This window comes from Amblyomma mixtum, chromosome 3, assembly GCF_055824585.1.
Source record: "Amblyomma mixtum isolate Tamu chromosome 3, ASM5582458v1, whole genome shotgun sequence".
Classification (NCBI taxonomy): domain Eukaryota; kingdom Metazoa; phylum Arthropoda; class Arachnida; order Ixodida; family Ixodidae; genus Amblyomma; species Amblyomma mixtum.
The window spans coordinates 168,564,153-168,577,550 of NC_143014.1; the positions used below are offsets into that span (position 1 = coordinate 168,564,153).

Here is a 13,398-nt window from a genome sequence, read left to right on the forward strand (position 1 = left end):
GAAACAGTCACAAATGCATATGAATATGTTTTAAAGCAATAGTGTTGGCCACAACCAGCCTGTGCCAGCGCTGCTTCATTGCCCCTCTATTTACTTCGAAACTTCTAGCAGCTGCCTTTGTTCCTGTATCAAACTTCTGAGGAAACTTCATGACCAGTCATGAGATGTTGAGGAGCCCTGGTCCAAGTACAACCTGCACTATTTTGAAGCAGTTGCATTGAAGCTGTGTGTCTCAAGACATATTTTATTCTTGTGTGATAATGACTTATGTTCAATACAATGCAATGTTGATGGTGTGCAGTAGCAAACATGTGCGTGCAGTATGTATAATGGCATTTGGTTGTGTGCACATTCATGCGCATTGTTTAACTGCTTTTTTTTTTCCAGGACTTCATCTTGAACCAGGACTGGAATGACCCTAAGAGCAAGCTCCAGCAGTGCTGTCTCACACTGCGCTCTATGGATGGTGGAGAGCCAGACATACCTGTTTACAAGTAAGCAAGCTCATTTTTACTTGTTTCAAAATTAATGTGATAGCATTGGAACCCCCATTTCGGGAGAACTGTCTGGGTTCTCTGAAGCCTCTGAGAACCACCTGCCGCGGTTGGCAGATGGAGAAGTGTGGAGAGGGAAATCACCTTCTCCACTTGTAGGAGAGAGGAGGGAGAGACCGGGAAGTGGCTTACATGGGAAGAACACTGAAGCAGGCTGGTGTGGATGGAGCAGGTTGTGACGCTGGTGGAGGAATGCAGAACCTGAAGGTGGTTGCCACGGGAACAACCCTGCAGGTGGCTACCATTAGAGGTTGGAGGGTGAGGAGGAAAGTGAGCTGAAAAGAGGAGCGGACATAGCAGTGCAGCACACACAAGCTGGATACCACTTGTCCGTTGAAGTGGTTGTGTGTGAGCCACCTTCAGAAGTGAGTTTCGATGGATGCTGGAGATCAGACATGGAAGTGTGCAAGGGAGTCAGGTGTTAAGGAGTACAAACAAGGCTAAGTGTACTTTAACATTAGATGTAAAGTAAAGTAATATGTGTGATGTGTCGTGTCATGTCTAATGCTATGCATGTTCATCGGATCAGCCCACTGATCGCCTGTCTATTTTTATCAAGAAGGGAAAGTGTAATTGGGTATCAAAGGTTGTGTAGCAAAACAGAGTTAAATAAATTCCGAGAATCAGTACTTTCACAGTGCAGAAAATAAAAGTGCCCTATATCCACTGATTGGCTGAAGCACAGGAAGTGGCTATTGTGGCAGATATGGCTTACAAGAGAAATTGCAGGCAGGTTTTTTTTCAGTGGAGGTGATGTGTATGTTGCTGTCTGTACGTGACATTTTTGCTGATTCGTTTCTTTGTTTAATACATCAGATTAGTTCTAATTGTGGCTTGCTTAGAGGTCAATAAAACTGCGGTAATTGTGAAGTAGCTGCCATGGCCATTATCAAAGGATAAACTTGCTAGCTTTCTGCAGATAAGTGGCAGCGTTTATTAAAGTTCAGGTTTAAAACGTCACACCCAACTGTTTTATGGCTGGTCCTTTATCTTTTCAGTGCAAAGTAAACAGTAATAGTACAGTAGACTCTCTTTCAGAGGAACTTAAAGGGCCCGTGAAAACTCGAGTTCAGCTTGTCATGAGTGCCAACAAAAAGAATGTGTGAGCATGCCACATGTGTCCAAATACGGTAAAACCTTGTTAATTCGAAGTCATTGCGACTGCAAAAAAAAACTACAGAAAAATAGAATTAACCAGGTTTTTGAATTAACCAGGCACAGCAAAAAATTAGACCATGCAAAATATTTTGTTGTGGGGATGCACTACTACTTTTATTGGACAAACTTTGAAATTACCGTATATTGGTGTGTATAAGTTGGCACCAAATTTAAGTCAGTGCTTACCCCCCTCCTCTCCCTTTCTTCCCAGCACCACACACCATTTTGTAGTTTCCTACAGGATGGCATCCCAGCACACAACTCAAAGCAATAAACGTGTAATCTGCACAACTTGGATTTGTCTGCTACATGAGTAAAATGTAGCAATCTTATTGGATACATGCATGAATTCTTGTTTATCTTTTTTAATTTTGAATGATGACTTGTTCTAGTGTTGTGTGCACTCTTTGTATTAATGTTCATTGCTGTCTGTTCACAATAACAAAATTGGAGGAAACACTTAAGCCTTAAGGGTATGACGCGATAGCGTAATGGGTTAATTCCCATATATGCAGAATGTCATTCTCTATTTTACATCCATAGATCCCTGGAACTCCTCATACCCCTCGTGACGCAGTGGTGCAGCGGTTAAGTAGTGTGTCACCCTGCGATGGCAGGTTGTCTCAGTGATGGGCTTTGTGTAGCCCAGGCTGCTGTTCCTGAGCAACCAATCATTAATTTAACTGCCACAGTGAGCAGTTTGCTCACTATCCAGTAGGCGGGTTGTGGTGATGCCATGGTTGTCACGTGACCTAGGTGTCCCACCTGCTTCCTAGGTTGCCCTCTGGGTGCCAGCTGCCACAGCTATGCCCATGATTTTTCGCTCACAACACCGACACAAGAGAGAGATTTAGAATAGGGTTGGGGTGAATAGGGTGACCCTATCCACATGCGCTTAGCGTTAGGGGAACGGGTTCACGTTTTCTGTCTATAGAATAGGGTCGAAGGTGGTCGCTTTGCGTTGCTTGAAGGCAGCGCCATGACGGCGCGAAAGAGAAGCTTTCGGAACAAATAAGTTAATATATATGCTGTATTTTTTCATTGTGTAAATAAAACGACACGTAAACTGTTGTAGTTACCAATTACAACTTAGGAAATGTCAAAAATGATGCAAAATAATATTTTTTTATAATGCGGACATGTTCAATCCGAGCCAAGACTATCCACACAGGAAGTTGCCTGTCTCCATGCCGACCAAGCAACGCTTAGTATTTCCTAAGCTTAGCCGCAGTCAAATCTGGTAGGAATTTCACGATTCGAGTCGTTTTGCTGCTCAAATTTGGTGGTGTGGCCATCTTCAGACAAATAAAAAACTTCGTTCACCATTCGTTTGCCGTGAATGCGAGCTGCAGAGTAGCGACAACGACGAATAGGTGGTGAAGTGAGCGGCCCCCGCTTCACCAGATGCCGCCATCATGCCCGACCCTATCGACATTTGGGTGCCACGCTGTTTCGCCAGTTTTGGGTTAGGGTCACCTGCTTACCCAAAACCCAAGTGGTGTCAGCGTTCTGTGCATGCGCACTTGGGCCCCGCTATTCCCCTATCCCCCAAACCAATTGAGTGACCCTATTCTAAAGCTCTCTAAGATCTTCTGGTGGATAGGGCCTTTAACACTATCACGTTAAAAAGAAAAAAAAGGAGTTGCTTTAATATCGGATATAGTATTTGACCTCCTTGGCACTAAGCCTGCCCTTGCTCCCACTCTAGCTAAAGCCCTCACTCAGGGGACTCCCTCTGATGTTTTTGATCAGCTCGCCTCTCTCTACCTTCCTACCCGATGTACTCGGGCGGACCTAACCCCGATCTGGACCACTCCTTCACTCTCCGAGAGCTCGAATCGGTTCTGGCTGCTAATGCTACACGCTCGGCTCCCGGTGAGGATGCCATTACATATACCACACTTCGCAACCTTCCTGACTGCGCCAAAGAATTCCTCCTTCATACCTACAATGAGGCCTGGAACAGCGGCTGCCTGCTGAGCTCCTGGACCTCCTCCCTCATTTCTATGATTCCAAAGCCAGACAAACCTCCCTCTCTCTCTAACCTCCGCCCAATCTCCCTGACATCGTGCGTTGGTAAGATCCTTGAGCGAATGGCCTTGACTCACCTCTCTAATTTTCTCGAGGCGAGGGAGTTCTTCCCCCATTCTCTCATCGGCTTCCGACGCCGCGTCTGTGCATAAGACATGCTTCTGATTCTCCAGCACACCTTTCTGTCACCTACCCCCACTCAAATTCACGCGCTTGTGACCGTCGATGTTCGCAAGGCCTTGGACAGTGTTTGCCACGACCACATCCTTTCCCAACTCGACTCCCTGGACTGTGGCCCCCGCATGTACTCCTATATTCGTTCATTTCTCTCTAAACGTGTGGCTCGCTTTCGAGTAGACACCCATCTGTCCGACCCCCACCACCTCACCCGTGGCACTCCTCAAGGTGCTGTTCTCTCTCCTACCCTTTTCAATCTTACTATGGCCCCTCTCGCCTCCCAGCTAGCTGAAATTCCCGACCTGCATCATATATTTTACGCCGATGACATCACTCTGTGGTGTTCGTCGGGCTCTCCCGGTCACGTACAGGACACCCTACAACGTGGCCTAGATCTCATTGACTCCTTTCTCACCACCGCTGGCCTCTCTTCTGCTCCTGAAAAATCCGAGCTTCTCCTTCTCAACCATTCCTCATACCAGCGCTCACACCACTTCTTCTCTCTTCACCTTTCTGGCTCTCCCATTCCTGTCGTCACGCAAAGTTCTTGGCTTTCCTTTCCATGCGGCCAAGAACGTGCAAGCCCTCCACCACGCTGTCACCACCTGCCACTCCGTAACTCACCTACTGCGGCGCGTGGTCACTCGGCGCTCTGGTCTCCACGAGGCTCCGCGTGCCGAGTTGCCCACGCGCTGGCCCTCAACAAGGTCTTGTACTTTGCACCCTACATTTCCTTCAATCAGACTCAACTTAACACTCTCGAGACTGCCCTTGTGGGCCTCTACAAGGCAGCTCTCAACCTCCCTATCACTACCTCTACTGCTAAGATCTTTGCCACAGGCCTCTTTCATCCTCTCCGTTCTCTTCTCTCGCTCCATCATGACTCGCAGCTTGCCCGCCTTTCCCTCACCCGTCAGGGTCAGTGGTTACTGACTCAAGCGGGTATCTCGCCCATTCCCATCGCCCCTTTTACCTCTCCTATTCCAACCCCTGCTCCCAATCTTCATATCCTCCCCCTCCCGACCAACATGTCCCCCGTCCTGCACGCCGGCCGTCATCATGCGGCCGCGCAGCACCATTCCCCTCTCTTGATACCCAGGGTGTAGGCTACACGGATGCCTCCTTCGTGGCTCCTCGAGGTTCCTGCGGCTACGCCCTGTACCATCCCCACCTCTCCACTCCTGAAACCCACACCAGCGGGCCGTATCTACACCCTCCGGATGCACTGTCCCTCGAGGTCCTCGCCATTGCACATGCCCTTCAGTCATTTGCTCTCCTTCCCTCTCTTCAAGAGTGCACAGTCTATTCAGACTCACAAGCCGCTATACACCACATACAGAAACACACCCTAACCCCTTCTCTCCAACAGGAGGTCGAACGAGCGGTCTCCGCATTGCAGCCTTCCATCGTTTTCCTCCGCTGGGTCCCTGGGCATTCAGGGATTGACGGCAATGAGCTGGCCCATCAGCTCGCCCGAGACACACTTTTCCGGGCACCGTTGATCTCCTGGCCCAAGCCCTCGGAGGACGGTGGGAGACTCACCCTTCGCCGCACCATAAAAGAGGTCTACCTCGAGCTCCGCCTAGACAAATGCCTTTACCCTCCCCCTCATCCATCGCTCACGGTGCCGGAGGCTCGCCTTCTTCGGCACATCCAAATGAATGCAGTTATCACCCCGTCTCGCCTCTTTCTCTATCGCTATCGATCAGACCCTTCCTGTCCCAACTGCCCCTGTATCTATGCGGACCTGGCCCATTGCCTCTTTTATTGCCCTGCTGCTCAGCAGTCGGGTTCCTAGCCCCCACCTTCTTTATCCACCACCACCTGGCTCGACTGGCTTGGCGCTGAAGGGGAGGAAGAACAGCGACTTCTGGTCGCCCAGGCGGTCGACATGCTCGGCCTATAAATTATGGCCGAATAAAGGTCTCTTACTACTACTACTACTAGTATTTGACCGTATTTTGAATGTAGAAAAGTGAGCATTATGAACAGTGTTCTTTCACTTAAGTTTTCGATCTCATAGTAATGTTACCTTGCTTATCGCACTTTCAGAGTAATCGAATGCAAGGGGCCAACCAACACCAGGGTCTACACAGTGGCTGTCTATTTTCGAGGGAAAAGGCTCGCCACAGGGTCTGGTCACAGGCAAGTATTTCATATTTTCATGCCTGTCTTTGTTTAACCTTGCCCGTCACTGACAACATTAGCAAATAAATAGGAGTAAAAGTTCTGAGGAATGCATTGCTGTGATTCATAGTAGTCTGTTCATACCAGAACTAATATGTAGTAGTACATCTGAATCCTGCTGTGAAGAGTTCTAATAAAATGAAGTTTCCACTATGACAAAGTATTTTGGATTCCCTGCCACCTAGCCATAACCACCATTACCTAACCACCTAACAATTTTGTTGAGTGGGACTCTACTTCAAGAAAGTTATTGCAAAGTAGCTAAATGTGAGGATTTGTTTTACAATGCATAGAACATAACATTGCCATTTTTTTTTTAATTTTTGCACAATGAAATATGCCTTCAGAGCTTGACATCATTGTTTGGTTTTATCAGAAATGACTAAATTACCTTATTTGCATAAATACAACAAACAGGGTGTTTGAGACCTCAGGAAAATTTTTAAAGATGTATTATTAGAATTAGAACAGAAACCGTTCAGGCCAACCATAGCAGAAGGAGGATCTGCTGCTGGTCAGGTTTCTACCAGAAAAAAGTTTGGAGTTTGCAAGCATGCTTGCTGGACTGAGTCGAGAATTCCCAGTCCTAGCTGCTGAATGGCAAGTGTACCTGAAAACTGCTCAAGAACTGAAATCCTGTGACACAGACCTCGCACTGTTTCTTTCTAAGCACATCAAACAAAGTGAATATTTTGATGTTATTTCTTTCTGGGCCAGAATAGAAGAAATGACCTTAGTACTCTCTTCCATTGTAGCCGTTATGGAGATTTTGTATCAAATCAGCTCCATTTTTTAGTGAAGGTTGCATGAAACATTACTTGATGCTAAGTTACAACAGCCACCTTCAATTTTAGAAAATGAACCTCTGCAGCATGCTAGGTATGTGCTCAAAGAATAAACTTCCTTGTTTCTTTCATGCGTCTTATGCTTCCCGGGGAATTTCACAGGTTCCTAAATCTGCATCTGCAGAATTTGGAATTTCCCACCACAGAAAGTGCTCCACTTTATCTATGCTGAGGTCATGAATGAATAAAAATGGTAGCCATCTTTGAAGCGATGGTGACGCACTCAAAGCAAAATGCATTGCAGCCCTGACTGTCTTCGTCAATACCAAACAGCAACTAGCATTTAACTTTAAAACTCTTAGACGATCCTCAGTTGGTCGTGTAAATGCATTGGCATTTTTTCTTGCTGCTGATTAAATTGTATTGCTGATTAAATGACCAACATGCAAAGTTGGTCATTCTCTACTTTACATTCATAGATCGCTGGGATTCCTCTTACTACACCTGGCGCAGTGGTGCAGCAGTTAAGCGATGTGTCACTGCCCCGGCAGGTGGCTGTTTCAAACACAGCCACTGGTGGGGCTTGTGAGACCCAGTTTGCTCTTCCCAAGCAACCTCTTGTGACCAGCTATTAATTTAACTGCTACTTGCCACAGCGGGCAGTTTTATCACAATCTGGAGGGCAGGTTGTGGTGACCTCACAAGGTTCCCACTTGCACTGACCCCTCTAACTCTAACACATTAATTAATGACTGGTCCCGAGAGGTTGCTCGGGATGCAACCTGGTTCTAGAGTTCGTTATATCCAAGATGGCCACATGTGACAGTGGTCGCCATTTCCACTTGCACAGACCATTCTAATGCCAACACATAATCCTCATTTCAACACCCCATTTCTTTTCATTTCATTTTATTTATTTCCATTCTTTAAAGACCCCTTGTGGAGGTATTGCATAAGGGGTGGTATCAGCAAAATGTTGTGTCAGCAAAAAGTAACAATGCCATAATTATGACAGCAAATGCCAGTGCAGCACTTGCTGTGAGCTGGGGGGTAAGGGCTACATGATATTGCCGCGAATCTTTGTAGCGTTTGTTTGTTGTGTTTATTTGTTCATGCTTCAAGGCTGCCGGCACGCCGCTTTATCGCTTCGTTTGTGACGCAAGACGCGCCTAGAATTATCTCGATTGATCGCATCTGGACGGAGCCAATTCTAGTTTGTGCCAGAAGGTTTTAGTAACTTCCTAAGCTTTATCTCGAATGCTGGCTATCAGCTTTAGAAAGAGCACGGCCGACAGCGGCGTTCATGCTGTTCGACGACCGCCGAGCACGCTTGTTGCTACGCCAACGCCGAGTGATTCAGTTCTTTGCGGGCGCAAGTCAGCCCGAATAAAGAGTTTCGTTTCGAAGACATTCTCGCTGTGTTCCTGTTCGCCGGACTGCAGTCACCACTACGTGACATCTGGTGGAGGTGCTGGCCTGCTATCCAGTTATGCCCCTCACGATGGAACCTAGTGCACCGCCAACGTCCGTCGTGCTTCGCCAGCCCCGTGAGCCACCGGCTTTCCGTGGAGAACCTCACGAAGATGTAGAGGGCTGGCTAGACATGTACGACCGTGTGGCAGCGCTGAGCGCCTGGGACGACAGCGCTAAGCTTCGAAACGTTTATTTTGCGTTGGACGGTCCTGCCAGAACGTGGTTTGAAAACCACGAATCTTCTCTTACGACCTGGGCGACCTTTAAGAAGCAGCTACTGGGTACGTTCACTAGCGTCGTACGTAAGGAAAGAGCGGAGGTCCTCTTGCAATCAAGAATTCAACGCCCAAACGAGACCGTGGCTGCGTATGTCGAAGATATGAAACGACTTTTCAGCCGCGCCAACCCTGACATGACTGAGGAAAAGAAGCTCTCCTTCCTGATGCGTGGCGTGAAGGAGCAACTTTTTGCCAGCCTGATTCGGGATCCTCCAACAACCGTTGCCGAGTTTGTAGCTGAAGCTTCATCAATCGAAAAGACCCTTGACGCGCGGACCCGTCACTACAACCAACCACTTCAAGTGCTGACGGCAAGCCCCCCAGGAGACACCCGCTGCAAGCGGGGATAACCTGAGAGATTTGGTACGCGAAATTGTTCGCGAAGAATTTCGACGGCTGCTGCCATCCCCACCGCAGCAGACGCAGCACCCTCAGGTGGCGTCGCTCACGGACATCATCCGTGAAGAGGTTCAGCATGCACCTGGCTCCCCGCCACAGAAGACACCAACGGAAGTTGAAGCTATGAACTACGCCGCCGCACTACGCAGTAATGCGCCCCGATGAGACCCCCCAAGCCCTCTTCGACGGGCACCAGCTCTACAAGAACGACGACCTCTAGCTCCCGCCCGACCACCTTCCGAACGAAGCAACGGAACTAGGAAATGCGACCAGTGGAGGACTCCCGATAACCGCCCACTGTGTTTCCATTGTGGCGATGCCGGGCACATACTTTGCCACTGCCCGTACAGACGCATCGGGCTGCGAGGTTTCGCCATCGACGCCCCTCGACCGCTCCCCGGCCAGCGACCACGGGAAATCGACGACTACCTGCGCAGAGGGGAGTACGGGTCTGCAAGCCATCTTTCCCGCTCCCCGTCGCCGTCCACCGCTCGATTTGCATCACCGGGCCGCAGCTACGCCGCGGCTGTCCGAGGAAGGTCCCCTAGCCCCCGTAGGGGAAACTAAACAAAGCAACCTGTGGTGGTCAGGTTGCTTGCCGAGGAAACGACGAAGATCCTCCAGCGACCACGCCGTATGAAGACGCCGCATACAAAGACAACCTCGACCACGTCGCGAACCACCTTCAAAACGACGCCGCCATCAAAAAAAGCTTCGACCACACACCCCACCCACGATTCACATACCTGACGAAGCCGTGATCCAAAGCCGAAGACGACGTTCAACTCCAGAGCCAGGACATCCGACTTGGAAGTGGTTATCGACGCCCGGAAAGTCACCGCTCTAGTCGACACAGGAGCCGATTATTCGGTGATGAGCGGAGCATTCGCTGCGCAGCTGAGAAAAGTAATGACTGCTTGGGACGGCCCACAAATTCGCACCGCAGGGGGCCACCTCATTACGCCATCAGGACGATGCACAGCGCGAGTGACTCTCAAGGGACATACCTATCCCGCCACCTTCGTAATGCTACGGCAATGTTCCCGCGAAGTGATCTTGGGCATGGATTTTCTTAATGAGCATCAAGCGATCATTGACCTGCGATCCAAGATGATCACACTTTCCATGGATGAGGCCATCACGTTGCACTTAGTGTCCTGGAGGAACAAGTGAGTGTCCCACCCCGCTCAAGCGTCATCATCACCGTAGGCGCCACGGAAGCGAATAACGCTGAAGCCATTATCGAGGGGAACATGCAGTTGCTTCTCGACCGAGGAATCGGCATCGCAAGAGGCATCGCACATTTCCGCAAAGGACAAGCCGAAGTACTGCTGACTAACTTCAGCGAAGAATACCGACACGTTAACAGAGGAACAACAATTGCATACCTCGACGAAATATCCGACGTACGAGACTTGTTCGCGCTCTCCGACCCATCCGTAGAAGATTCGCCTGACCAAGAGAATTCGCTCACTTTCGACATAAACCCAGCCCTGCCCCGGAACAGTCAAGACCAGATCCGCAATCTCCTTCAAAGCTACAGCGAGTGCTTCTCGTCATCGCCGAAAGTCCGACAAACGCCAATTTCCAAACATCGCATTATAACCAACCAGCACACCCGACTTCAGCGCCAAAGCCCCTACCGAGTGTCTCCGTGAGAACGACAAGCCATCCGGGACCAAGTGGAAGAAATGCTGCGCGACGACGTCATTCAGCCTTCAAAGAGCCCCTGGGCGGCACCTGTTGTTCTAGTGAGAAAGAAAGACGGTGCACTGCGATTCTGCGTTGATTACCGGCGCTTGAACAACATCACAAAGAAGGACGTCTACTCCCTACCTCGCATCGACGACACACTGGACCGGCTCTGCAGCACCCGCCTCTTTCAAGCGAGGATTGTCTTTGTTCTGTTTACAGAATGATGTCCTCGTTAAGAATTTTGCTGCGAACAAGACAGCCTACCTCCTTGTTGTACCTGTAAATCTCTGTGGAGAAGTTCTTCAGGCCTCACACGACGAGCCGACAGCTGGACACTTCGGGTTTTCTCGCACCGTCCGCCGCATTCAAGACAAGTATTACTGGCCCCGACTGTCTGCCGATGTCGCACATCATGTGAAAACCTGCCGAGATTGTCAGCGACGAAAGACCCCTCCAACCCGACCAGCAGGATTTCTGAGCCCCATTGAACCCCCCTCAAGGCCCTTTCAGCAGATCGGCATGGACTTGCTTGGCCCTTTCCCGAAATCAACATCTGGAAATAAGTGGATCATTATAGCGACCGACTACCTGACCCGCTACGCCGAGGCAAAAGCCCTACCGAACGGAACAGCAGCAGAAGTCGCCAAATTTTTCGTGGAGAACATTCTTCTGCGACACGGCGCCCCCGATGTGCTCATCACTGACAGAGGAACAGCATTCACGGTGGAACTGACGCAAGCCATCCTCCTTTACAGCCAAACCAGCCACCGGAGAAGAACTGCATACCACCCGCAGACCAACGGACTGACCGAGCGCCTCAACAAAACCATCGTCGATATGCTCGCCATGTATGTCGATGCCGAACACAAGACCTGGGACGTCATCTTGCCTTACGTAGTCTTCGCCTACAACACTGCAGTGCAGGAGACCACCCAGATGACGCCTTTTAGGCTCATCCATGGCAGAGAGGCCATGACCACGCTGGACGCCATGCTGCCAAACATTACCGAGGAAGATAACGTCGACGTCGCCGCCTACCTACAACGCGCAGGAGAAGCCCGAAGACTTGCCCGATTAAGGATCAAAGACCAGCAGCGGACCGACGCCACACGCTACAACCTACGAAGACGCAACGTGGAATACAAGCCAGGAGACCGAGTCTGGGTTTGGACGCCCATTCGCCGCCGAGGATTGAGCGAAAAGCTTTTGCGACGCTATTTCGGCCTGTACAAGGTTCTTCGTCGGCTAGGTGAATTGGACTACGAAGTCGTCCCTGACCAAATGACTGCATCCCAGCGACGCCGCGTACGACCCGAAGTAGTCCATGTCGTACGCCTAAAGTCCTATCCTGCACGCTAAAGGACGCCGTGTTTCCACATTCGGTGTTTATTTTTGCACAATCCGTTTTTGATTGTTGATAGCCGCATTATGTTCTAAAGCATCGAGTCGATGCTTCTTTGAAAGGGGAGTAATACCGCGAATCTTTGTAGCGTTTGTTTGTTGTGTTTATTTGTTCATGCTTCAAGGCTGCCGGCACGCCGCTTTATCGCTTCGTTTGTGACGCAAGACGCGCCTAGAATTATCTCGATTGATCGCATCCGGACGGAGTCGATTCTAGTTTGAGCCAGAATGTTCTAGTAACTTCTAAAGCTTTATCTCGAAGGTTCGCTATCAGCTTTAAAAAGAGCACGGCCGACAGCGGCGTTCATGCTGTTCGACAACCGCCGAGCACACTTGTTGCTACGCCGCCGCCGATTGATTCAGTTCTTTGTGGGCGCAAGTCAGCCCAAATAAAGAGTTTCGTTTCGAAGACATTTTCGCTGTGTTCCTGTTCACCGGACTGCAGTCACCACTACGTGACAATATGTGCACTCATCTACCTAAGGTCTGAACTACACTCCATCCCAGTAGTTCCTCACAGCACTACTGAAGCTGTGATGAGTGTACAGGCAACGTTCTGACACTGCGGGATGTAGTGCCAGTATAAAATAAGCATACAGGCGTATGGGATAGCGTTCTTTAAAGTGCATGCCCCAAACTTTTTTCTTATCGAGCAATTCACACTACAAACAAAATCACTGATTCCATCCGCAGACAGAGCTCCCCGTCAGCTGATGTCACTTGCTCTGCCTCGTCTGCGGGCGACAGTGGCTCGCATGCACATGACGGACAGCGAGAGTAGACCGCTGCGCAGGCGGACGGGAAAACCAGTTGTGATAAGCCTCTCCCTCCCGTGCCGTCGCCCTCTCATTGCTTTCCACTGTCCTGCTTGCACTTCCCTCCCAAGAGCGAGGCAAGTGCCGCACCCCACAACTGAAATTTTTCCCGGGGGGCTTAGCCCCAGTCCCCCCTTGAAGACTGAGCAATGGGGTCAGGGAGCAGCATATTTTCTGCTATGGTGCTACAGACTGCCACATTCTTGGCACATAAAGTGTTTTAAGTGTGTTAACTGATTCATCGTCTTATCCCTCTTCGGCGTGTGTACTCACTCCAGTAGCCATGCTCCATGGTAGAACAGATATTTAAAATGATATTTAACAAAAAAAAAAAAGAAAAGAAAAAGGAGAGGGTGCTTAACTTGTCTCCGCCCCCCACCCCCCAATAGATTGAAAACTCAGCACCTATGGCTGGGCGTAATTTACGTAGCAAGCTGGGTTTGCT

General features: G+C 49.6%; 1 protein-coding gene across 5 annotated transcripts in view; it reads left to right on the forward strand.

The window, feature by feature from the left end:
* LOC149352649 (ribonuclease 3-like) overlaps positions 1–13,398 on the forward strand; it is a 136,183-nt gene that overhangs the window by 103,921 nt on the left and 18,864 nt on the right. For all 5 annotated transcript variants that reach the window (XM_089581849.1, XM_089581850.1, XM_089581851.1 and 2 more), the window contains 2 exons: positions 388–494; positions 5,973–6,065. In XM_089581849.1, the coding sequence (XP_089437975.1) occupies positions 388–494; positions 5,973–6,065 (200 nt within the window). The remainder of the gene's footprint in view (positions 1–387; positions 495–5,972; positions 6,066–13,398) is intronic.